Source organism: Schistocerca serialis, chromosome 4 (assembly GCF_023864345.2).
Source record: "Schistocerca serialis cubense isolate TAMUIC-IGC-003099 chromosome 4, iqSchSeri2.2, whole genome shotgun sequence".
NCBI lineage: Eukaryota > Metazoa > Arthropoda > Insecta > Orthoptera > Acrididae > Schistocerca > Schistocerca serialis.
This window is the reverse complement of record NC_064641.1, coordinates 845,413,389-845,440,727: the sequence shown is the minus strand read 5'-3', so window position 1 is coordinate 845,440,727 and position 27,339 is coordinate 845,413,389. Positions and strand designations below refer to the sequence as shown.

The 27,339-nt window shown below is 38.6% G+C and overlaps 1 protein-coding gene across 1 annotated transcript in view; it reads right to left on the bottom strand.

Moving 5' to 3' along the window:
* The window catches only part of LOC126473469 (uncharacterized), a 911,006-nt gene that overhangs the window by 20,127 nt on the left and 863,540 nt on the right, over positions 1-27,339 (bottom strand). Inside the window, exons 6-7 of the mRNA XM_050100543.1 lie at positions 23,951-24,034; positions 3,835-4,163 (exon numbers count right to left, since the gene is read on the bottom strand). Of these exons, the coding sequence (XP_049956500.1) occupies positions 3,835-4,163; positions 23,951-24,034 (413 nt within the window). The remainder of the gene's footprint in view (positions 1-3,834; positions 4,164-23,950; positions 24,035-27,339) is intronic.

Below are 27,339 nucleotides of genomic sequence, written 5' to 3'. Positions count from 1 at the left end.
ACCACATTAAAGGATTAGCAGTATCATAACATTTGCTGAAATGATTTTTTGTGATGGATTCTGTTGTCTGTCCTAAGACCTGCTGCTGTTTACAAAAATTACAGGAATGAACCTATCAACTGAACAATCTAGTATGTATAAGACTGTTACCATGCTTCAATGTAGTGATGTACGTAGAACAAACTCCACATAGTGCTTGTTATCATGTTGCCTGGTTGGCTTCTCTGACTTAAAAAATTACTTTTTTTGTGACAGAACCTTATAAACAGAGTTATCATCAATCCATATGATTTGCACAATGATGTCAGCTTTTTTCTGGGTGGGGGAGGAGGGGGGGGGGGGCAGATATTAGTTAATTCTTGTCAAGTATACACTTTTCATCAATAATTAAAGTTTTTCTGTCTGAACATGTCACTGTGCCCATGAGTCTTTGCCAGGAAACTGAAGAGTATCAATGTGAAATTTCCAGACTTAGTCACATCCGCTAGGCTTACAGGGAACCTTCAGTGGAAAAATGCATTATTAGGAGGGTTAGCTGCACATTGAAGTGATTGCATTTTGTTTTCTTCTCTGTAGGACTTATAGTTCCAGAGCATGAGGAAACTTGGTTTAAGATATGCTATGCGGCTGAGCAGAAATCTTTTTCTGTTTTTAAAAGTGTCTCAGATATAGAAATGTTATTGAGGACATATGATTCCTTTGGGAGTTATGTCTATATCATCTAATGGAAGCAGGAAAATCATAACAAAGCTAGACTGTATGAAAATCTAATATGAACTGATAGCCAGATTTAATGAAATGAAACTGCTTTCAATACTACAGTCTACAAAACACTAGAAGTGAGCTGACAACAGTAGGAGACTGATACCGAAATAGAGATGAAAAAATGAAACAGAGATAAAAAAATATCATACACAGAGAAAATCATGATGATAAATCTCTTGGTGTGATCTTCAGTCATTTTTCAGCTATTATTCTATTATATTGTCTGACTTCTCCATTTTTGCTGTAAATTAAGATGTAATGTATGAATATAAAAAACACCAATTAATTAAAATTAGAAGAATAAGATGAAGAATTCACACATGAACAGTGTGGAGAGAAAACATGAAACAATAAAAATCATCTGATTCTTTCTCAGATGCTACTGGAGTTTCTATAACTGTTGTGTTGTAAAGGATTACTTAGACACAACAAATTCATATGTATTGATTGTCAGAGATGAATATAAGATGCAGTCATGTGCAGAGCAGTGTTAAAATGCATATTTCATCCACATAATGATATCAAACTCTGTTCTTAACAGCAGACATATATTGTGTGCACAAATACAGAAGTGACTGTGTGAAAAGCAGGCATTATGCTCTTGATCTCAGAAAAAAATATGATCAGAGATAGAAATTGACACCAGGAGTCAACTGATAAAGAACAAAACTATGAGCCACATCTGATACAGCAGATGTTAATAACAACAGTTCTGCAAAAGCAAACAAATGAAGGTAAGTGTTTTCTCGTTAATGAATTACTAGTAACATTGCATCATCTGTTGAGAAGTGGACAGCAACACAAACAAGGACCTGAAGATAGTAACTGAGCTTACACACTTGCGTTTGACTTTACAAAACAAACAAACACACGCACACATGCGCACACACACACACACACACACACACACACACACACACACACACACACACACACACACACACACACACACGAGAGAGAGAGAGAGAGAGAGAGAGTGCAATACTGACAACAACACTGCCAGGACAGTATGCATATCGGGGCTCTGAAGAGAAAAACACACATTTTTTAAGGAATAACGACATTCTGTCCATGAAAAACATGTTTGACATTTACTACACAGTTCTAGCATATTACTATGACTGCATCTAAAAAAATTGTAAGGAATTATATAACAAGCTATTCACTAAGTTCATGTTCTTATTTATGTGCATATCTAATGATCAGTGCTTCCACCCCAACAGGAATATGCTACTGATTTAGTTTTTTGTGCAATAGACTCACTCTAAGAAGACTCTTGATAGCTGAAGGAAGTAGAGTGACCTCGATCAGTATTGACTGCTTTATGTTCTCTGCAGCTTTTCCCAACAGACACTACTGTGTTCGTTCAGTCTATGTCTATGTGACCGTACAGTTAAAGATTTTTGAAATGTTGTATGATGTTGGGTTTTAAATCATCTGTTATTGATATGTGAACTGCATTAAATGAAATGTTGCCTATTAGCTAAAATGGTAGTAACTGGAAAGCAGTCAATATTGATCAACAGCAACTGATTTCTATCGATGCAGCTACTCCTGTCAGCCACTTTGCCAAGAGTTGTTTTAGAGTGTATGTATAGTATTCATCCTGGGCTTAACTCAGCTCTGTAGCCAAGACTGCTAATGCAAGCCTGTGTGGTAGTGCTGTACTTGGGGGTTGCCACTTGGAATTTTGATGGTGGAGGAAATTTTCTCTACAAGTACTTGGCCGACAAGGTTACGAGAGATGGTGGTGTAAAGTTCCTGACCACTAGACTTTGTTCCAGTGTCCTAAAGTAACTTCCAAATCTCTCTCTGCCATATCCCATGGAATGAGGACAGATGATACTATTGATGGTGATCCTCCCACATGATGTGGTTGTTTAGCTGACAATTCCCTTGATGTTATTCAAGATGAGTAGGCTATGTGTCAGATATGATTTCACCCTCTCCCATACAACACAAACATGACACCACACAACACACATCCATTACAGTCACTTGCACTTAACAGACACACTTCCAAGACTCAATTCTCATACACTGACCTGTGCAGAAAGGGGACATCATGAGTGGAAGAAGAAAACTCTTTCTGATTAGGCCCCTCAGGGTCTGCCATCCAACAATGCTATACAAATCTTTCTTTCTTTCACTCCAAGCTCTTTTACTCCAAGCTCTGTCATGTGTCATTAAATGTTCAATGAGGGAAGAAAAGTTAAATTTTCACAAGTTAGAAAGAAGGGAATAAGTAAAGATTTCTTTTAGAAAGTTATGGAAGGTGACAAATATGATAAAATGACTAGAATAATGGAAAGCCTTTAGGTCCAGGAAACAAGAAAATATAATTGTGTTAAGGGACAAGAAGCTATAGCCAAAAAAAGTAAACTATGATGTGAAATGTTCATTTTGGGGTCAATTACAAACAGAATCAGACACACTGATCATTATGTGAATCTCAAGTTGTGAACAGACATTTTACTAACTTAGCACATGCTTATTGAAATAACAGCATCTGAGAACAGTTAGATTTAAATTCTATTTTTCTCTCCAGTTTAGATATTGGTGGGGTAACAGAAAAAAGACACCACAATACGGGAATCTTCTGCATTGACAGTTTGTTCTTTGAGTTAAATGTTTCTTTATTGATTAGACTGACCTCCTTATAACTTGAGTTAAAAAATCTTTTTTTAATGAAATGATGAAGTATTCAGATATAGGTCTACTATTGATCGACAATGTCAACATTTCTATGTAACTGTGCCACTATCATTCTATTTAAGAAGATACAAAAGATACAGGAAGTGAAAAGGAATCTTGGTAGGTCGTTTTCTGAACAAACAGATCACTGATGAGTATTTTCTGTAAATATACTTTTTATAAGAGACTAAAATTCCTTATTTTGCATTAGATAACTGGAAAAAAAAACACAAAGTATACAAAGGGGAGAATCAGCAATGAAGGTGGTAATGGAAATATTCTCTTTTCTTTTATACTTATTGGACTCTTTGTAGACTGTGACTTCAATAGTGCTGGCGCCAGAAGATAGTGGGTGATAATGAGAACGGAACTCACCTGCGGACAAGCCTGGCTTGTACCATGACCTTGTGAGCAACCACTACCCACAGGAGGACCAGGAACTTTAAGCTGCTCCTTGTAGTCAGGCTGATATGGTAGAAGCATTCGAATCTTCCCCCATCGATTGAAGAAGAGTGCAATTGCTCCAGCCCAGACAACAAGTACAAGCAGAACTATTCCTACTTCTACACCTCGCACTTGTATGTATGGAGGTGTATGCATATCATCATCTGGAGGACCTCCTATTATCTCCTCCGTCTGCAGACCACCTTCAGTTACAGGCGTAGCCATGGATCCCTCTTTCTGAGGTGATGTGCGTGGTATTTCTAGAAAATATCAAACATAATTCTTCAGAAAACTTTATGCTTATTAGGAATTTGTAAAATTTTATACATGTGCTTTTCCAGTTTAGAAAGCTTTTTTAAAAAAAAAAAAAAAATCTGCAGAAAGCCAGTATGACACAATTAAGTACTTCGTAATGAATTGTTATCAATGATTAATTCTGACTTCATGTATACATCTGTTCATCAATCAATCCATCCATTAATACACTAGCCCGTATGCCAGGCATCACAGAAACACTTCACATAACAATGCTTTAAGCATATATAAATGAAAAAGGTCAATAAGTTTAACAAAATGATTTTTTATGATGGACTACAGTTTGGAATTCAGGAGGAAAGAATTTTGTCTGAAGATGCTAATGTTCAATAATGTGAAAAAAAAATCATATGTATTACGTGACTTCATCTGTTCCAGCATCCTGCAGAATACGTACTTCATCCATCCCATTGTGTACTTAACATTATCTTTCATGAAGACATAGGACAAAAGGGAGTCTTTTTGACCTCTTTTAGAGAACCCCTCTCTCCCACTGAAACATTTCTAAAACTTTGCTATTGATACTTTCTGTAAGCACTCCTGTTGATATGTCTACTATTCCCACGAAACATGAGTATGTGATTTTATTAATGATCTTTCATCTACATCTGTAATTACTACATGTCTGACTGTGGGTGTTTTCAAACTATAAAATGACTAAGTATACTTGTAGATCAGAAATGTTAGGTCTTTCATTATTTAATGTTCATTCACACAGACAAACATAGTCTCACACATGCAAATTCTGAAATGTGCATAATCTTACAGGGATCAAAGCACTTCTGTTGAGTATAATTTAAAGTTCAGTTAAAATTAATTTCTCTTTTGGGATAACAATCACCCAGGAAACAATTCTGAACTCAGAGCCACATAGGTGAGCAGAAATGACAGTGATCATTTGATGTTTACTGTTGTTATTTAGCTTAACCTTTTAATAGCTATCACTAACATATCCAAACACCACTGAACAATGCTGCACAAAGGATAATCAGCAAAATATGGAAGCAAACGTAACACTGTTGTACTCTAGGCTGCTACAGAGACTTTCTATTAGAGACTACTAATAAGGCACACCTGGCATTGGAAATAGTGACCAGTGTAACTGACTCCTGGTATGATCACCAGCAATTTATGATGCCACACATACATTAACCACTGAGAAAGTAAGTTTAGAAAAATAAAGATCATATTAGTGTACCTTCCATCACTGGAGCAACTTCAGGTTTTAAAAAGTTATGTAGTAAAACTTCCAGGAGTGACAGCTATTCAGTTTTCCCAATAATCCCTAATCTCCCACAATGATTTTTGCTTATTAAGCACTGTGTGCTTCATTTAACTTCAAAATATGCAACCTAAACTGATTATAGAATGTCTCTTGAAAAAAAAATGTAATTATCTAGAGAAAAGGCTCCTTTCAACAGCTAAAAGACTGTACATTAACTGGAATCTTCTCCTGGTGCAACAAGTAAACTGTTAATACCATACGCTGTGATAATCTTTTGGGAGAAAGTTTGAAACATTTAATCTGATGATAATCTCTGTGTTACATCTCCTCGGTGAAGCTTTCTAAAGTTGGGTATTGGACAAGTTTGTGACTTTTGTTCTTTGAGGCCCACAGTGCAAAATATGTCCTCCAGTGACAGGATTATTATGAATATCAGCTAGCTACACTGCTCTTTAGATGGTTTTTATTTTTATAAATCACTCACAATGAGCCCATTTCGGCATATTGCCATTATCAGGTGCTCTTACATGTAATATCATTGCTGCCATGTCCTGTCTTTTTTGTAGAATTATTAGTTTTTCCTTTGATGTATGTTGGAGATATGTAACTGACTTAGTTGGTTTTTATAGCTGCTGTTTTTCTCATGGCAGCTTGGATGACAGAGGATCAGTGATATGGCAGGACATGGCAGCAGTGATATTATATGTAAGAGCGCCTGATGATAGCAATAGGACAAAATGGGCTCATTGTGAGTGGTTTATAAAATAAGAACCATTTAAAGAGTAGTGTAGCTGGCCGATATTCATAATAAAGTTTGTGAACAGTGCGCAATCTATACCTACAATGTATACCTGCAAATCACTATTAAATTAAGTATACTGACATTTCTTCCATTCATTTTACACATTGCACATGGAAAGATTGACTCCTGTAGACTCCATACAGCTTATAATCAACTTAACATTAAACTTCCTGGCAGATTAAAACTGTGTGCCAGATCGAGACTCGAACTCGGGACCTTTGCCTTTCGCGGGAAAGTGCTCTACCGACTGGGCTACCCAAGCACGACTCATACCCCGTCCTCACAGCCTTACTTCTGCCAGTACCTTGTCTCCTACCTTCCAAACTTAACAGAGGCTCTTCTGTGAACCTTTCAAAACTAGCACTCCTGAAAGAAAGGATATTGCAGGGACATGGCTTAGCCACAGCCTGGGGGATGTTTCCAGAATTACTTTAATGGCTCCTGTTTAGTGAACTGTAGGCTGTCCCTAGCATCATAACAGAAAAACAGATTTGAAAGTTACTGAATAGATTTTTTATGAGGTTATAGTGGCACCACCTAAAGCCAGTATGGAAAGTAAGTAGCTGATGAAACGTTACTGACAACTGCTGTGGTGCCACTATGCAGATGCCACTTCTTGCAAGGAGCACACCTGCCAGGTTCCTGTGTATACACTCCAAATACATTAATGTGGCCACCACATACATTTGACATCAATGTGCAATAATGCAATAACCACTCACAGACGACAAGTGGCAGCAGTGTCATTGGAGAGTACATGGAGTGTGTTGGGGGGGGGGGGGGGGGGGGGAGAGGGTTGCAGAAAGCAGTGTAGTAATTGTCATACTGCAGAAACAGAATGATTTATCATCGTCCAAAAGAGCATGATTGGCTTTCAGACCAAGGGTGGAAGCATCTCTGAAATGGCTAAGATTGTAAACTGTTTGCATGCTACTGTGGTTAAAATGTACTGTGCATGGCAAAATGGCACTATCCAAAACAAGTGCTAAGGCATATGTGGTGCACCTTGGGCCATAGATGATAGGTGTAAATGACAGCTTAGGAGATGTACATGGTCGAATAAACATACAGCTGTTGAGTAATTGACCACCCAGATGAACCAAGGGGTTACCATTAGTGTCACCCTAACAGTTGCTGTATATGGGCCTCTACAGCAGGTGCCCGTTTCATGCACCCTTGCTGACTGTTGTTCATTACCACAAAGGCCGTACTTTGCATGTCAGTACCACAACTGGATGTCCACTGAATAGTAACAATAGGCCTCTTCAGATGAATGATGTTTTATGCTCCATTGGACAGATGGCTGTTGGTGGGTACAGTGTGAAATGTCTTATAGCAAGCACCCTACATGCATTATGGTCTGGGGAATGTTTCTGTGGCATTTTCTGGGTGATCTAATCATTCTGGAAGGCACAATGGATCAACACAAGTATGTCTCTATGCTCAGGGACCATATCCACCATTACATGCAGTTTGTTTTTCCTCAGCACGATGACATCTATCAGCACACATTTCACACAGCTCACAGTGTATGTGTGTACAAAACTGGCTGTGACTTGAGACCTGTAACACACTCAAATCAGTCTTTGAGCATTTTGTGATTAGGTGAGAATGTGGGCCTTCAACCATGGAGCAACTGCTTATGCAAACTGTAAGCAGTTATCAGGAGCTGATGGCAGCAACATTATAGGCAGTGGAAGTGTTAGTGAATGCAATAGTTACATCTTATGTGCCATCCATGTTAAAGATTTGCCACCCTTTTATGAACAAAATGAAGAGTGGGATGCTTACTTCCAATGACTGTAGTTACATTTTATGGCTTGACAGATTTCCAATATGGAAAGACAAAAGGCTATGTTCTTGTCAGGAAATCCTGAACAGTATCACCTAGTACAGAAACTAGAGCCACTAATGTATCTGATGGAACTTGTGTTGCCCAGAGTACATTTTCTGTGGCAGGGATATTTTTCAGTGAAGAAATTTGTTATGGCAGCAACTTAGAATCTTGGCAGAAAAGAAGAGGCCCAATCAGTCTCACTCACACTGAGCTACTGACCTACATGGATTAAGTACTAATTGCAATTCTGAATGTATATGTGGGCAGAATTAGTTGACACTCTATTCAGGGATGTTACAGTGCATCTTATCCGTGACTTGGAAGTCAGGCGCCACACATTGAGCAAACTGAATCCTTCTCTGAGGGAAGTAATACAAATGGCCCAAGCCTATGAAATGGCTTGCAGAGCTCAGAGTTTATTTAGGATGGCAGAAATTGTTGTGGCAGTCAGCTCCCTGGCAGTGGTCATATGGGATGTTTTACCACCACAAGCAATGCCCTCACCTTCTCCACAGCCCAGATGATCCCATCAACAAAAGACAAATGACAAAGGGTCGTGTCAGCAGCGGCACCATTGTCTGGCTATAAACTTTGCTTCCTTCACCACGCAACCAGTGCATACCCTCACTGATATCATGGGTGTGGAAGAAGGGACATTTGCAAGAGGTTTGTTTTAGCAACACCATTGCAAATGCACGCCAACCTGCTGAAGCGAGTCAAGTGAGTGATAAATCTATGGAAGTGGAGACTTTGCAGGATGCAGCCCACAAAATGTACTTAGATGTGTTCATAGCCAAACACTCAGTAAAGTTACTCTCAGATTACCTGTGCTTCTGGATTATTGTTAAATCAACCTACTTATTTAAGTTTAAGGTACCCCTGTAGGCAGCCAAGACAAACCTTTGCAAAACTGTCATCATTGTCTAGTAAATTTTCTTGTGGTAACTGACTTCAAAGTTTGAGGATAGGCTCTTTCTATTCTTTTGGGTGTGCAGTCCATGAAACAGTACATGCCTTCCAAGCCAAATGACCTAGCACCATCCTAACCAATCTCTGTGATAGATATGCTCCTCTTCTCATTTAGGTTAGGGAAGGTGACTGATGTTGAAGCTCACATCACTCTTAACATGATGGGTACCTTATGTGTCTACCAGCTACACTGCTCTCAAATAATCTATTCATTCCAGAAGTTTTAATTATTCCATTATGTACAGAAATTTTGTCTAGCCATGGACCAATGACCATTGTTTACCAGCTTGGCCCCAAAGCATCGATTAACAGACTGGACTACCCATTGATCCCAGTGGTGGGTGCTGTAATTGTCTAATTTTCACTAAAAAGTGCTGTTACCCCATGTGACCTGATCTGTCATTAGATCAATGCAAATTGGTGTGTTTATAACATAATTCAGGTCTGGATTCAGCCATTTCAGTTTTCTTTTTAACATCACATTATGTCACGGACATCACCCACAAGGAGCCATTGTTATGCATTCTCATTCACTTTATGCAACATGGGTGGCCAAAGACACCTCTCAGCCATGATTTTTGTCAATAGGGGCAACTACATCTAAACCAAGAGGTTTTGTTACAAGTCTCAGCCAAGTATCACAGCTGCATCCTAACTCCTCTCCCTCTTCAACAGTGAGTGCTGTGCCTCCAGCACACTACCCACTGAGGCATGTTCCAGATGAAAAGTTTGACGTAAGAGCACATGTTATGGCTAATATTGACTCTGACATTACGGCCCTCATCTGCCACTGTGCTGCCTGTCAGACCTAGCAAGCTTCACTACCCCACCAGATTTCTCCTTGGCCCAATCCTGTGGAGCTGTAAAGCATATCCATCTAGATTCTGCTGCATAATTTTTGGGCTCCATGTGGCTTTTTGTGATCAATTCCTTTCCTCACTGCCTTTTGTATTTTGCATGTCTGGGGTCACTTCTGCTGCTACTATCATGGCCTTATAAAAAATCTTTGACCTTGTACGAAACCCCACTCCCAGTTGTGAGGAACACTTTGTCTGCACTTTGAAGACCAAACTCTGGAAGGAAATGATGCACAACACTGCACCTAATGCCTTGTGTATTTTTATGCAACTTACAGGGGTGCCACGAATGAAGACTGCAGCCAAGTGGAATGTCTTTATGGGTGCCCTCACAACACCCTCTAGGACAAGCTGCAACTGCCGGTGGTACATTTGAATGCCAAAGCCTCTCCCCTCTTAGTGGACACCATGGTGTGGGTGCATGAGTTGAGACACACTCAACCTGAATCCATGGGATGATCTCCACTCACCTTGGGACCACGATGTATACTGTATGCTTCACTCATGGCATTCTGGCATATAATCAAAGTCAGCTTTATGGCTATCATACTGATCAGCAGCCATCAGCATGTAGTGGCTATGGGAATTGAGCAGCTGGTGCTAAATTACTGTCGACTGCCACAGTGCTACTGTCAGAATCTGCATACAAGCCCACCCACGGCCAGTCTGAGCCAACTGCAATTCTGTCATAGTAAGCAGTGAAAGTGCATGCCAGTAGCTCTATTGGTTTGGCTCTCAATATGGTCTTGGTTTACGGATGTTTACTCTTTGGACTCTGTTAGTAACTGGCTGGACTCTGACACTGTGCAAACTGGACTTTGGTTGGATTACTTACTTAAAGATAGCTTTCACTGCTCTGGGATGTTCTGTAACATGTTTCAATCTGTCAAATAAACCAGACTGAGTCTCAGTTAGTTTTGTGTAGCTCACCTTTACAAAAGAAGAGATAGTAAATTTTCTTTGAGAATCTACCGAGTCAGATTTTTGACTATTTCTATGATATTCTTCTTTGATTCAAACAAACCCTCTTGGTGTTTGCATATCCCTACTTTTTATGGTCATCACCACACACTAACACACACACACACACACACACACACACACACACACACACACACAAAGACCACCACATAGTGGAAGTGTGTTAAAATAGGAAATGGATATCATGAGTATTTCAAAACAAGTATAAGTCATTAATGGTGTACTTCTGCATGTTTAGGCAAGGTATTGTTTCTATTTCGTGTGCAATACTCATGTTTCAATGACTAACCCAGTTGTCTTCTTCACATGCTGTGAGTTGTACTGTTATGTGTACTCATTACTTGTATTCCAACCAGACTGTGAACTATTGTTGGTCTCATGCTTGCTGAGCTCTGATACCCACTAAACCTTTCATGCTCTTTTGTTTTCTAGAGCTTTCACTGATATTTTGTGAAATGTGTATTCTCTCAGTGTTTTTCAGCTCTTGTTGATGTGATGGCTGGTGAGATCCTCGTATATTGAGTGCTTTGTTTAAGCTGAAACCTTCCTCCCTGGTTATTAGGGTTTCCAACTTATTTGATTCAATAGACCCTCTATTTATGCTGTCCCAGAAACTTGGAATTTGCATCATGATGCCAATCTCATAATATTTCATTTCATGACTGTTCAAGTCAATGCTTAGTGAAAATGTATTTGAAGCAATGTTTAGTTAAAGTTGACTGGTTTGGTTGTTTTATTCAGGTGTGTCACTGCTGTTCTTGGTATCTCTCCTTGACTGTTGTAATAGTCTGTCCCACATAGGACATGCCACATTTACATGGAATGCAGTCCACTCCCGGCTTTCGTCTCTCAATGCAAATCTTGATATTCTTGCTCGTTAGAACTGCTAGATCATCTTTTGCTTCTTTTTATAAATGTTGGCTAACTACATTTGTGTCCTTTCCATAACAGTTTAGTTAATTTTCCTTTCCCTTTTGTTTCACTCAATCCTCTGGTAGCCATCATTCTCCTTTTCATAAAATATGTGACCTCCTCACGGTTAGCAGTCAAACTAATAGCATTTAATGTGTGTGTGTGTGTGTGTGTGTGTGTGTGTGTGTGTGTGTGTGTGTGTGTGTCTAGAGGGAAGGAGAGGGAAAGACGAAAGGATGTGGGTTTTAAGGGAGAGGGTAAGGAGTCATTCCAATCCCGGGAGCGGAAAGACTTACCTTAGGGGGAAAAAAGGACGGGTATACACTCGCACACACACACACACATGACTCCTTACCCTCTCCCTTAAAACCCACATCCTTTCGTCTTTCCCTCTCCTTCCCTCTTTCCTGATGAGGCAACAGTTTGTTGCGAAAGCTTGAATTTTGTGTGTATGTTTGTGTTTGTTTGTGTGTCTGTCGACCTGCCAGCACTTTCATTTGGTAAGTCACATCATCTTTGTTTTTAGATATATATTTCCTACGTGGAAAGTTTCCCTCTATTATAACCATATATATATATATATATATATATATATATATATATATATATATATATATATATATAAAAAAACAAAGATGAGGTGACTTACCGAACAAAAGCGCTGGCAGGTCGATAGACACACAAACAAACACAAACATACACACAAAATTCAAGCTTTCGCAACAAACTGTTGCCTCATCAGGAAAGAGGGACACCAGGGTCTGTATGTGTGGATGGATATGTGCGTGTGTGCGAGTGTATACCTGTCCTTTTTCCCCCTAAGGTAAGTCTTTCTGCTCCCGGGATTGGAATGACTCCTTACCCTCTCCTTTAAAACCCACTTCCTTTCGTCTTCCCCTCTCCTTCCCTCTTTCCTGATGAGGCAACAGTTTGTTGCGAAAGCTTGAATTTTGTGTGTATGTTTGTGTTTGTTTGTGTGTCTATCGACCTGCCAGCGCTTTTGTTCGGTAAGTCACCTCATCTTTGTTTTTATATATAATTTTTCCCACGTGGAATGTTTCCTTCCATTATATATATATATATATATATATATATATATATATATATATATATATATATATATATATATATATAATGGAAGGAAACATATATATATATATGTGCAGGGTGTTACAAAAAGGTACTGCCAAACTTTCAGGAAACATTCCTCACACACAAAGAAAGAAAATATGTTATGTGGACATGTGTCCGGAAACGCTTACTTTCCTTGTTAGAGCTCATTTTATTACTTCTCTTCAAATCACATTAATCATGGAATGGAAACACACAGCAACAGGATGTACCAGTGTGACTTCAAACACTTTGTTACAGGAAATGTTCAAAATGTCCTCCGTTAGCGAGGATATGTGCATCCACCCTCCATCGCATGGAATCCCTGATGCGCTGATGCAGCCCTGGAGAATGGCGTATTGTAACACAGCTGTCCACAATATGAGCACGAAGAGTCTCTACATTTGGTACCGGGGCTGCGTAGACAAGAGCTTTCAAATGCCCCCATAAATGAAAGTCAAGAGGGTTGAGGTCAGGAGAGCATGGAGGCCATGGAATCGGTCCACCTCTACCAATCCATCGGTCACCGAATCTGTTGTTGAGAAGTGTACGAACACTTCGACTGAAATGTGCAGGAGCTCCATCGTGCATGAACCACATGTTCTGTCGTACTTGTAAAGGCACATGTTCTAGCAGCACAGGTAGAGTATCCCATATGAAATCGTGATAACATGTTCCATTGAGCATAGGTGGAAGAACATGGGGCCCAATCAAGACATCACCAACAATGCCTGCCCAAATGTTCACAGAAAATCTGTGTTTATGACGTGATTGCACAATTGCGTGTGGATTCTTGTCAGCCCACACATGTTGATTGTGAAAATTTACAATTTGATCACGTTGGAATGAAGCCTCATCCATAAAGAGAACATTTGCACTGAAATGAGGATTGACACATTGTTGGATGAACCATTCGCAGAAGTGTACCTGTGGAGGCCAATCAGCTGCTGATAGTGCCTGCACATGCTGTACATGGTATGGAAACAACTCGTTCTCCCGTAGCACTCTACTTACAGTGACGTGGTCAATGTTACCTTGTGCAGTAGCAACTTCTCTGACGCTGACATTAGGGTTATTGTCAACTGCACAAAGAATGCCTCATCCGTTGCAGGTGTCCTCGTCGTTCTAGGTCTTCCCCAGTCGCAAGTCATATGCTGGAATGTTCCGTGCTCCCTAAGATGCTGATCAATTGATGTGGATGGATATGTGTGTGTGTGCGAGTGTATACCTGTCCTTTTTTCCCCCTAAGGTAAGTCTTTCCGCTCCCGGGATTGGAATGACTCCTTACCCTCTCCCTTAAAACCCACATCCTTTTGTCTTTCCCTCTCCTTCCCTCTTTCCTGATGAGGCAACAGTTTGTTGTGAAGGCTTGAATTTTGTGTGTATGTTTGTGTTTGTTTGTATATACACTCCTGGAAATTGAAATAAGAACACCGTGAATTCATTGTCCCAGGAAGGGGAAACTTTATTGACACATTCCTGGGGTCAGATACATCACATGATCACACTGACAGAACCACAGGCACATAGACACAGGCAACAGAGCATGCACAATGTCGGCACTAGTACAGTGTATATCCACCTTTCGCAGCAATGCAGGCTGCTATTCTCCCATGGAGACGATCGTAGAGATGCTGGATGTAGTCCTGTGGAACGGCTTGCCATGCCATTTCCACCTGGCGCCTCAGTTGGACCAGTGTTCGTGCTGGACGTGCAGACCGCGTGAGACGATGCTTCATCCAGTCCCAAACATGCTCAATGGGGGACAGATCCGGAGATCTTGCTGGCCAGGGTAGTTGACTTACACCTTCTAGAGCACGTTGGGTGGCACGGGATACATGCGGACGTGCATTGTCCTGTTGGAACAGCAAGTTCCCTTGCCGGTCTGGGAATGGTAGAACAATGGGTTCGATGACGGTTTGGATGTACCGTGCACTATTCAGTGTCCCCTCGACGATCACCAGTGGTGTACGGCCAGTGTAGGAGATTGCTCCCCACACCATGATGCCGGGTGTTGGCCCTGTGTGCCTCGGTCGTATGCAGTCCTGATTGTGGCGCTCACCTGCACGGCGCCAAACACGCATATGACCATCATTGGCACCAAGGCAGAAGCGACTCTCATCGCTGAAGACGACACGTCTCCATTCGTCCCTCCATTCACGCCTGTCGCGGCACCACTGGAGGCGGGCTGCACGATGTTGGGGCGTGAGCGGAAGACGGCCTAACGGTGTGCGGGACCATAGCCCAGCTTCATGGAGACGGTTGCGAATGGTCCTCGCCGATACCCCTGGAGCAACAGTGTCCCTAATTTGCTGGGAAGTGGCGGTGCGGTCCCCTACGGCACTGCGTAGGATCCTACGGTCTTGGCGTACATCCGTGAGTCGCTGCGTTCCGGTCACAGGTCGACGGGCACGTGCACCTTCCACCGACCTCTGGCGACAACATCGATGTACTGTGGAGACCTCACGCCCCACGTGTTGAGCAATTCGGCGGTACGTCCACCCGGCCTCCCGCATGCCCACTATACGCCCTCGCTCAAAGTCCGTCAACTGCACATACGGTTCATGTCCACGCTGTCGCGGCATGCTACCAGTGTTAAAGACTGCGATGGAGCTCCATATGCCACGGCAAACTGGCTGACACTGACGGCGGCGGTGCACAAATGCTGCACAGCTAGCGCCATTCGACGGCCAACACCGCGGTTCCTGGTGTGTCCGCTGTGCCGTGCGTGTGATCATTGCTTGTACAGCTCTCTCGCAGTGTACGGAGCAAGTATGGTGGGTCTGACACACCGGTGTCAATGTGTTCTTTTTTCCATATATATATATATGTTGTTGTTGTGGTCTTCAGTCCTGAGACTGGTTTGATGCAGCTCTCCATGCTACTCTATCCTGTGCAAGCTTTTTCATCTCCCAGTACCTACTGCAACCTACATCCTTCTGAATCTGCTTAGTGTATTCATCTCTTGGTTTCCCTCTACGATTTTTACCCTCCACGCTGCCCTCCAATACTAAATTGGTGATCCCTCGATGCCTCAGAACATGTCCTACCAACCGATCCCTTCTTCTGGTCAAGTTGTGCCACAAACTTCTATTCTCCCCAATCCTATTCAATACTTCCTCATTAGTTATGTGATCTACCCATCTAATCTTCAGCATTCTTCTGTAGCACCACATTTCGAAAGCTTCTATTCTCTTCTTGTCCAAACTATTTATCGTCCATGTTTCACTTCCATACATGGCTACACTCCATACGAATACTTTCAGAAATGACTTCCTGACACTTAAATCAATACTGGATGTTAACAAATTTCTCTTCTTCAGAAACACTTTCCTTGCCATTGCCAGCCTACATTTTATATCCTCTCTGCTTCGACCATCATCAGTTATTTTGCTCCCCAAATAGCAAAACTCCTTTACTACTTTAAGTGCCTCATTTCCTAATCTAATTCCCTCAGCATCACCCGACTTAATTAGACTACATACCATTATCCTTGTTTTGCTTTTGTTGATGTTCATCTTATATCCTCCTTTCAAGACACTGTCCATTCCATTCAACTGCTCTTCCAAGTCCTTTGCTGTCTCTGACAGAATTACAATGTCATCGGCGAACCTCAAAGTTTTTATTTCTTCTCCATGAATTTTAATACCTACTCTGAATTTTTCTTTTGTTTCCTTTACTGCTTGCTCAATATACAGATTGAACAACATCGGGGAGAGGCTACAACCCTGTCTTACTCCCTTCCCAACCACTGCTTCCCTTTCATGTCCCTCGACTCTTATAACTGCCATCTGGTTTCTGTACAAGTTGTAAATAGCCTTTCGCAAGGAAACATTCCACGTGGGAAAAATTCTATATAAAAACAAAGATGAGGTGACTTACCGAACAAAAGCGCTGGCAGGTCGATAGACACACAAACAAACAGAAACATACACACAAAATTCAAGCTTTCGCAACAAACTGTTGCCTCATCAGGAAAGAGGGAAGGAGAGGGGAAGACGAAAGGAAGTGGGTTTTAAAGGAGAGGGTAAGGAGTCATTCCAATCCCGGGAGCGGAAAGACTTACCTTAGGGGGAAAAAAGGACAGGTATACACTTGCACAAACGCACATATCCATCCACACATACAGACATAAGCAGACATATTTTCTGCTTGTGTCTGGAATGCAGGATATCACAGTTAAAATGGGAAGTAGGGATATGGTTCTCATCATATTTAGACAACAAAAGCACAGGGGTGCTGAACAATTCAGATCTGACACCTGCTTCCTCTGGCTCAGGTGCAGTGAACTGTGAGGTTCCAAATGATTCTGTTATGCACCATTTACTGTTACTGGTTTTTATAAATAAGCTTCCAGTTTGTGCAATCTGGAAAACATACTTTGCTCTATTTATAGATGACATAACCATTAAGATTGATCAACTATCCCACTGCAGACTAGAGAATACCATCGTTATTACCTTGGGGAATTTCTGTGCAGCTACACTTTATATGGACTAAAACTCAGTCTCACTTACTTGCTATTTATTCAGTTTTAGACAGCAGCACAAAATACAGAATGTTATGAACATAAAATATAGATAAATAGGAACACTGGGAGTGGAACCTTTCATATTCCTGCACCTATATCAGTAGCAGTTTCAACTAGTCAGCTCATACTTATGATCTAGGTGTGATATATTTTGGCAGAATTTGCTATTTCTGCTATAACATTAATTTTTGTGGTGGGTACATTCAGAGCAGTATGTTTAACATATTTCCATTAAGTAATGGGGAAATATTGTGGGCGAATGAATGTCAAAAAATAAAGATTTTATCATACAAAAGAGAGACATCAAAATCTTGAGTAGTGTCATCCCATATGCTCTAGAAGATACTTATTCAGACAGCTGTGGATCCTGAGTTTTCCATGTTAATACATTCACTTATAGGCTTCTGTAGTAAGAATTACACAGTTTACAAAATAAGGAGTGTGTTATGATCATAGTACAAGAGATAAACAAGATTTATATGAAGAAAGCAGAAGCAAAGTCACAGAGGAGAATATTGTTTTTCTACAGAGGTAAATAATGCATTAACAGATCAAGTCACAAACATTACCAACAATCTTACAACAAATCTACAACAATAACCTTTGAGGCACTCTTCATACTCTTCACATGAGCATTTTGATTGTATAATAATTAATAATGAATTGTGTAATGATATTGTGAAAGAAAAACCAAAATATTATACTTCAGCACTTTTACCTCACCACACTTGCAATTGTAACAATACTGTGAAAGGGAAAGTTGCTACTCACCATATAGCAGAGTGCCTTTGTAGTGCCTATCTGCGACTCAGCATCTCTGCTATATGGTGAGTAGCAACTTTCCCTTTCACAACATTGTTACATTCCATACTTGTAATTGTTGATATATGATTTACACCATGTGCTTTAAAACTAGCAACATATGCATCTCACTGTGAACACCTACTCGTTCTACATCCTAGTGATATACTTACATATTGCATCCAAGCAACCTTAAATAAAATGTATAAACAGAACAGGTAGCTCAAAGATTCACCGTAAAACAGTCTCTACATTTGGAAATATTTAGAGAAAAATTGAAAGGTCATAGGAAGACTGTGACCACAATTAGTATAATAATATAATAATAATAATAATAATAATAATAATAATAGAGAAAATATCATCTGGATCACTTACTGTAATAATCAGTTTTGATCTACTGTCCAGATCAGGTCCATAAACAATGCTGCAAAGTGCGTTTTGTGCAATGGGGCAACAATGCAATAGTTTACTGTTTACTTACAGTCTTCTGTGACATCACTCCTATTGCAGAGATCTAATTGGCAGTTATGTTTACTGTGGTCCAAGTGCCGTAATGTCATTTATAGATCTGTAGTAGTCTGTCAGAGCTACATACATTACATTTTAGACTTACATATTCTTGTGGTTACAGTACCTCAACATCAACAGGTTCTTTGTAGTCTGAATTAAAGAACTTTTTGGGTATGTCAAAATTAATGAAGTTAAGAAGTGGACCGTGACCCAACTGAGGTCAGCAGATTGCAACCTTAAGCATTCCTTGTATAAAAATACACTCATTGTATTTTATCCATGGTATCCTATTGACTCTCGTAGGTATTCACCCTCAAGTGTTTCAATTAGAGTTTGTTAATTCAGATGTTATTTCAGATGTCTACTGGGTTATTTCAGATATCTGATATTTAAGACAATATGTGGCTGCGTGGTTTCTAACAGTGATGTCTATCAGATATATCCCAAGTGCCATATATAGTCAATCTGCAGTGATGCTGAATGCCCCTAATTGTCTCATGAGAATACCCTCCTGCCCTCAACACATAGTTGTCCTGCCTTGTCCAAAGCACAGTCACTGTGCTCAATACTCACTGTAAAGCTGGCAACACTGCTCCAAACCCAGGCCATTGTGATGTCACACAATCATATCATGGCTATGCTCACTGGAATATTTTCTTGCCCATTTAGCAATTTATAGGATGAACTCCAAATTCCTTTTTGTACTTGACTCCCCAAAAACCTATTTTATAATTTTATTCTTGCTTTAGAAGAGCTAGTTTGTATTTTTCTTTAAAAGTTGTATACATGTTAGCTGTATTTAATGGCAGGTGGTAATAATGGTTCTTCGAGACACATTCCTGGCAACACTCATGCAACTCAGCAAGTGGTCTGGCTTCAATGCTCAGAGCATTTTACGCTGTTCTCATATCTGAAGAAGTGCTTTATCTTGCACTTGATATGTTGCCAATATAAGCTCATAGACTTCATTCTCTAGAGTCCCCTGTAAATTTGTAACCCCACTTATCTCTTAAATTTCTCTCAATTTGCTTTTTTTTTAATTTAAATGTTTTTTGTTGGTTGTCCATAATTACTTGGCAACATAGTCTTCTGTATTTGTCATAGTGGTTGCTTGAAGTAGGCTCAGAAGAACCATCCAGATAACAATTTTGCACAGTCTAGTTCCATTTGTAATCATATTGCTGAATGCAAAAGCTCTATTCTCATACAAATGTGTATTCCTTGCTAATGTACTGTATAGTTTTATATAATGGAAGGAAACATTCCATGTGATAGTTTGCTACTGAAGCATGTCTTGTACCACATATTCTCTGTTGCTACTTTTATTTTAGCGTCATTATGAGGAGATTTGTATAGTTCTAGCTGGGCTAGAGTAATCATCTCTGTTTTGTACCTGTGCGTGACATTTCACCACAAAACGAGTATGTAGTAATTATACTTATCGTGGTAAAAATTTCATACCAATCATATTTTAAATACAACTCAGTTGCTCTTTATAAATCATTTTTTAAATAAGTGAGGCATATTAGAATATAAGCAATGCAATAAGTTTTTTATGTTGTGTCTGTACAGTTTGTCTACATCCTGGATCTGCTGAAAGTATGTCATATAAAGGGAAAGGGAGAAAAGAGTTGCTACCATATTGATATCAAGAATTTTACTGCTGCAGATAAATTCATTTTATATTTTTTTAAATAGCAAGCAGAGAGCAATTTTACTATTGTAACACACACAGAATCTGCTCAATTTTAATTTTACACACTTTTAGGACCATTAAAAAAGATACAAAATGAGCAAAGTGAATAACATATTGTGCTGTTTAACAATACATCATATAAAAAAGTGTATGCAGAAGAGAGATTTTTATATTTTTTATAGTGCCTTCATCTTTTGTTCTTGAAACTAGTGATAAGGATTTGCCATCTAAAGTGCCCAGTTTTACTATCTTAAAATGTTAACCTTTCCTTTCTGATTAAGTGCTCCATTGCACGATTCACACATGTTTCCATGTTCTATCATTTCTAGAGATTATGCAGTATTTTCATTCTAACTCCATCTAATTTCTATTGTCTTTTGATGATGTCCCTCCACATTCTTCTCTTTCTATTATGTTCCTTGCTATTCTTTTAGGGTTGCTCTCTTCCAGGCTTCTTTATACCTTACACCTGTTAATTTACCCACACTTTTTTCAGTTGACACTTACTCTTTGAGCAGGTCACTATTTTTTGTGCACAATGTAACCCACATCCAAGACATGTAAGTTTTTTTCCTCCCTACAGCTGTTTCTCAATATAATTGTTATTTGTCAAATAAAGTACATTTCATTATTCTTAAAGCACCTTTTTTTTGTCATCCTTCTCCCCCTCCTGTCCAGTCGTGATTGTTTTTGCTGCTTCAAAATTAATTTCTGATAGATGATCCTTTGGTAGACCTTGGCATCAAGGACAGCTTTCAAGAACATGGAATGAGTCAAGACTACTACATGACTAATACACAGCACTATCTCCTGTTACAATCTACTTCTGTTGACTGCATTAAAAATTACTGACAAATAATCTGTTAAACTCTATCTGTCCAAAAGAACTACTGCTTTGGAAAACACTGCTGCTGTTTAAGCTTGTCATGTATAACACAAAAGTGTTATCTTTATCACCTACAATATTAATATTGTTTACAATAATATATTGGTAACTGATGAGGTGTTATAGATACCCAAATTTTATAAGAATGGAAGCCTATTTAGAATGTACATAGTCACTTGCCATGTTACTATTGGAGATGTGCTGTCCCTGGACTCTATTATTCTCCTAATTTGTAAAAGGAATGGCTAATAAAATATGTTTTCAGTTTTCTTATGAGCCTACTGGGAGTTTTAAGTTCTTGTCTATTACAAGAAACAGCTGTTGTTCTATATTCCATTGCAAAGCCTGTGGAGATAATATTTTTGCGACTTGTTAGTGATTGCATAAACTGCTGATATCCTGAAATTGATTTTTCTTATTAATTATCAGCAAATTTTCTAAGAATTTTTAAATGAATACTATCAAGAGAGTATAACAATTTAAAGATCTTTCACAAGGCCTCTGAAAGATGAGAGGTTATACACTTCACACAATTTTCATATTGTTTACTTTTTAGAGCAAATACTTTCTTTTTTATCATTGCAAAATAAATATTTTTTGTTATTGTTAGTGGTATGAATCTTCTGTACATCATTGTTTTGTTTTTAGTATAAAGCATTTTTGCATATTTATTAACCAATTTTTAATAATGTTAAATCTCAGTCCACTACAATACTTGTAGATGTGTTCTTCCAAGCAAGATTAAAGCTAGTCTGTTGTACTGGATTAAGCTAGTCTGTTTTACTGGGTTTGATATGTAAAAGAAGGAAGAAAGAGACTCATATCTATATTTTCAAATTTAGAGGCTAACTAAAAATGTAGGCATAACAAAATTACAATGAAACTTTTGTCAGTTAGGCACAATGGTGAAACAAAGTATAAAAATTTCTCATATGTAGTTACTTATATGTTGCAGCATAGGGTGCAGCCATAATGGTAAACATGCAAAACTAGAATACTAACACAAAAGGCCATGTAGTTGGTAGCACATTTATGTTAAAAATTGTATTTTGTGGGTACTTTCTGTTGATAGTTATTTTTTAAAGCAACAGCAAAAGATGAAGACTATCATTACCACAAAAAATATATATTTTACATAGAAAAGTACTACACTGTGAAACACTTCATGTACTAATATACCTCAGCTACATTATAAGTAAACCTGAGGCACTGAAGCTCCATGACATTTTGGTCAATAATTATTCCACCATCATCAATGTAGCAGAGATGCATGAGACTTAACAGTGCCACTGACCACTTCAAGCCCAGAAATAATACCTACAAAAATTGCAAAGGTTACTGGACATAAAAGTGAACAGGTTAAGCCACAACATAAATAGCTGTGATTCAATGAGAAGACCTTTGAACATCAATAATATGCAACATTGGTGGATGTAGTTATCCAACAAAATATCATGGAGCTTGTTGAGAACATCAGCTCCTCACCTGAGAACTTATACTTTGAAAATTTTGTGAGAATATTACTCTGACCAGGGTGGACTCATCCATGCCTGTAAACTGCAATACCTACATTTGTGGGCACACTAACAATTGTTGAAAGCACAAGTGAAAACAAGCAGAATTGAAAAAAACTTTTTATTTTCAGGAGTTTTTATTTTTAAAGAGAGTCATAGATGTATTCAAACTGGGAGTGGGAATGTTTTTGGGAAGGTGGAAGCAAAATATGAGCTTCCATTGAAACATCAGTCATCACCATCTGTGGCTCTTGCATCCAATTATGTTAGTTCATTCACTGCACTCAATTTTTGTAAAAACATAAGAAACACACACAAAATTATTCACTCACTTTCTCACATATACAGCAGCACACAAGGTATTACCTCAAAGAATTGCAGTGTTGGGAGTGATCAGTGGCTACAGTTTTATTTATTGGAAGGACTCTCTCCAAAAGATCAGATAGCTATCATTCTATTCTTAAGTTCCTGTCTGCCGCTCAATGCATCTTTTATTGAGCTGAACATTTTGTGTTTATCAGCTGCTATAAGTACTGAGCCTAAAATAGGTTTTATGTATAAAAAAGTATTTAATTTATATTTTTATTTTTCATCATTTAAATCTGTCTTTTCTCTAAATGTTGCATTTGAATATCTAGAACACACATGTCTGCTCTGCTCAAGGTGACCTGCTGACTACACGCTGTGATATATAATACAAGACAAATTAATAATTAATTGGATGTATCCAAGAAATCAGAAAATAGCACAAAGATGTAATCGTTCTGTTACTGGCAGAAGAAAATAATATCTCACTCAATTACATGTCTATAGGCTGAATTATCTTCATAAATGAGGATGTCATTAGTTAAAAAAAGCATGCAATGAAAATTGCAAAACTGCAACAGTTTGATGAATGACCATTAGTTTCATAGCCTTTTTGTTTTATTTTTCAGAATTGTTTAGAGTTTCAAATTTTATCTCCATGGAGTTTAAGTTGTTTATCAATATTTCAGCAGCACAGACTGAGAACAAGATGTTGAGTTTTATAGTGATGGATATACGGCACACAGGAATTAATGAGGTAAAATTCCACACATATCCAGCCCACTTACTAACCTGTTGTAGTCTGGGTGGTGATGGAAATAGGAAGAATTTCATCAGAAGGCTTTTGGACAATTGTAGTAGTTTCTTGTTTGAATCCTGAAATTGAATCAAGAAAAATAAAGAAAAGCTATTACAGTCAGTGTTCTACAAGTATCTGGTGGATAACTGATACTTGAAAACAAGCAACGTGTAAAGCTTAGTAACAATAAACAAAGATTTAGTATGAAGGAAGACGTACTTTGCTTATAATGCTACAATAAATTTTAGATTATTTATAATATACATCCTGGTAATGAAAAATCACAATCATCACAAAATAGCGAAATGAAAATTTGTAATGTATGTCATACATGATTATTAACCTGAGATTTCAGTTAGAAGCTAACCAAGCAAATCAGTAATTCAAACTGAAACAATCTTTCAGCTCTACTGTAAGTCCACAATTCATTGATCTTTACTAAGATATAGTGATATTGCAGTTGGTTAGAATAAAACTGTATATAGTGTCATTCAGTAACATGCCATGATTTTTGTGCTGTATTATTGAAAGTTAGCTTAGTGAGTATGCTCATGGAAGGATATGGTTTTAACCTCTATAACTTCCCATTACTTAATAAGCAGTTGGTATTGAGCCATCTTATAGTTTGTAATGAGAAATGTCACTTTTGATAATTGTGTCCCAATTCATTACAAATGTTAAACTATGACATCTAAAATCTGTGTTTGGACATACCACTCGCCCAGTACAGCCTAAGAAGACATTGTACTGGATTCTGATGCACAATACATACCACTATGCTGTTTGCTATTACTGATTACTCCATATGCTGTGAAGCATGGATGCTTTCTGAGGTTTCCAGGTATTTTACATAGGATGACAGTCAGTACTACTTCCTACTATGCCAGATTAACACTAAAATGAACCAGTGAATGAATATACTTTATACTTAGTCAAAAATTTATTCATAATTGTCTTCCAACTGTAAGTATCAACAAACTGTGGACTAATACTGGAACAATGCTGTAGATACTACTCCAGGCATCCATCTACATCATTATTCAGGGCTAAAAGATGTAAATGATTATACTGCAAGTTGTGGTGATTTTATAACTAGTTTTGAAAACCAGTTTTATTTATATTGTAATATTTCATCAAATATGACACACATTTAATGCTTTTATAAAGTTTCATTCATGATGTAGCATTCTATTCTCATGCAATGTACTTGAAACTATTACAGGGGAAGACTAAAGAGATATACTTAGATGTGGTGGTATGAGAATTAATCCAGACAGGAAGGTTCCCAAAGAGCTCCAGCCACACAGGAAGGTGCTGTGCAAAGTCTGTCAACAGCACTGTGCACTGCTGTTCACCTATTGTCGAATCCACCCAGCCATGCTTTACTGCACCACTCAGTATTGGCTCAGCATCTATCCACAATTGAAGTGCCCATTGTTGATCCCAGAAAGTGTGAGATTTGCTCCATAATTTGGTTTTTGCACATGAAAGGGACTCCACCCATGGATATTCATCATTAGTTGACACAAGTGTATGGCAACAAGTGTATGTCTGTTCAACATGTCCAAAAATGGTGTAGGAAGGTTAGTGCCAGTCAGAAGGAGGTCCTCGATAAAGAGTGGAGTGGACAATCTTCAGTTTCAGAGGTGGCTATCAGGATGGTCTAATGTGAAGTGCTTCAAAACATGAGGATCACGTCCCTGAACTAGTTTCTCAGATTCCTGGGAGCTCTTGCGGTACAGCTGAAAGAGCTTTGATGGAAAAATTTGGGTATCACAAGTGTTGTGTTCAATGGGTACCATGTATATTGACATTGGAACACAAAGAGAAACGCCTTGACTTGCTCACCAATTTCTTCGAAAGTGTCAAGAAGATAGGGAAGAATTGCTGAACTCCATTGTTATGGGAGACGAAATGACTGTGTTATCATTTCACTCCTGAAACAAAAGAAAAATCCAAACAATGGCATCACCCAGTGTCACCTGTCACAAAGAAGTTAAAACAAACCCCTACTGCTGGCAAAGTCATGGCCACTGTGTTTTGGGATCATAAGGGGATACTGGTGATAAGTTTCATGGAACCTGGGACGACAATCAACTCAGACAATTATCGTGAAACACTACAAAAACTCAGATGAGCTATCCGTAACCTCCGGAGAGGACACGGACAGAAACTGTAATGCTGCTTCACAATAAAGCTTGACATCATGCCTGCCGCCAAACCCAGGAACTTTTGACAAACTTTGTTTGGAGTGTCACGCCCCACTCACGTTACAGTCCAGATCTTGCACCCAATGATTATCACTTATTCCCCAGGTTAAAGGAACACTTGGGTGACCAATGCCTCTGGAGCAATGATGAAGTCAAAGAAGAGGTGTAACACTTCCTCAACAGCTTGTCGGTGGAGTTCTACAACATGGGGATACAGAAACTGGAGCACCATCTATGAAAATGCATAGATAAAGATGGTGATTATGTAGAAAAATAGAACTAAGTTTCTTATTTCCAATGATGTAAATTTCTATGAGAAAAACAGTGTTGTCCATTTGTAAAAATGAAGGGAACCTTACTTCTGGATCAACTCTCATATATTACTGTGCTACATTCAAATTGTTCTGAAAGCAAGTGTTACCATGCAAAAATTGTTCACTGAATCTTTTATATACTGGCTTTTAACATTTTGCTTTTAAACTTATTATTTAATTACTGTAATAATGTCTGTTGAGTTTAGCTCATATTTGAGATTATTCATTATAAGATACTTGTAAAATTTTGCCTGTAGTGCCAGAATTTAGGTAATCCATGCAAACTATTTGGAAAATGTGGGTCACATGATGCCTCTTACAAAACATGCAGATGGAAATATTGCCTCACTACTGAGAGTTGACAGTTCTCTTATCCTTTGGCTTTGGCAGACATCTGCATTTCATTATGTAAGCATGTTTGTGTTGTTTAATCATGAGCACATTGATTTTCTATTATCTTAATAAACTGGCAGACCAACAACCAGAAAGCTTTAAAACACTGAGAAATGCCCAATATCAGATTGGAAATATATATGTAAATAGCTAGAAATGTGGTTTCTCTCATTGCTCATAACAGAACTACAATGTTTCCAAATAGTTATTACAACTGTAGAATTGGCAGTTGCGCATATAAACATTATTTTCTTCTCTTTTCCTCATAATTCTTCTTTTATTGTAACTAAATTGTGAAAGTGAAGAAATGTTTTAAATTAATTTGAATGGACATCTGGTGAAATAAATTGGAGTTCTGGTTCCTGCAGTGATAATTGTGCAATATCTTCTCACATAAATTCACAGACTGTTGAGACAAAGCTGTTGTAGACCTCATTTAAAATGAGACTTGAATGAGAAGAATAG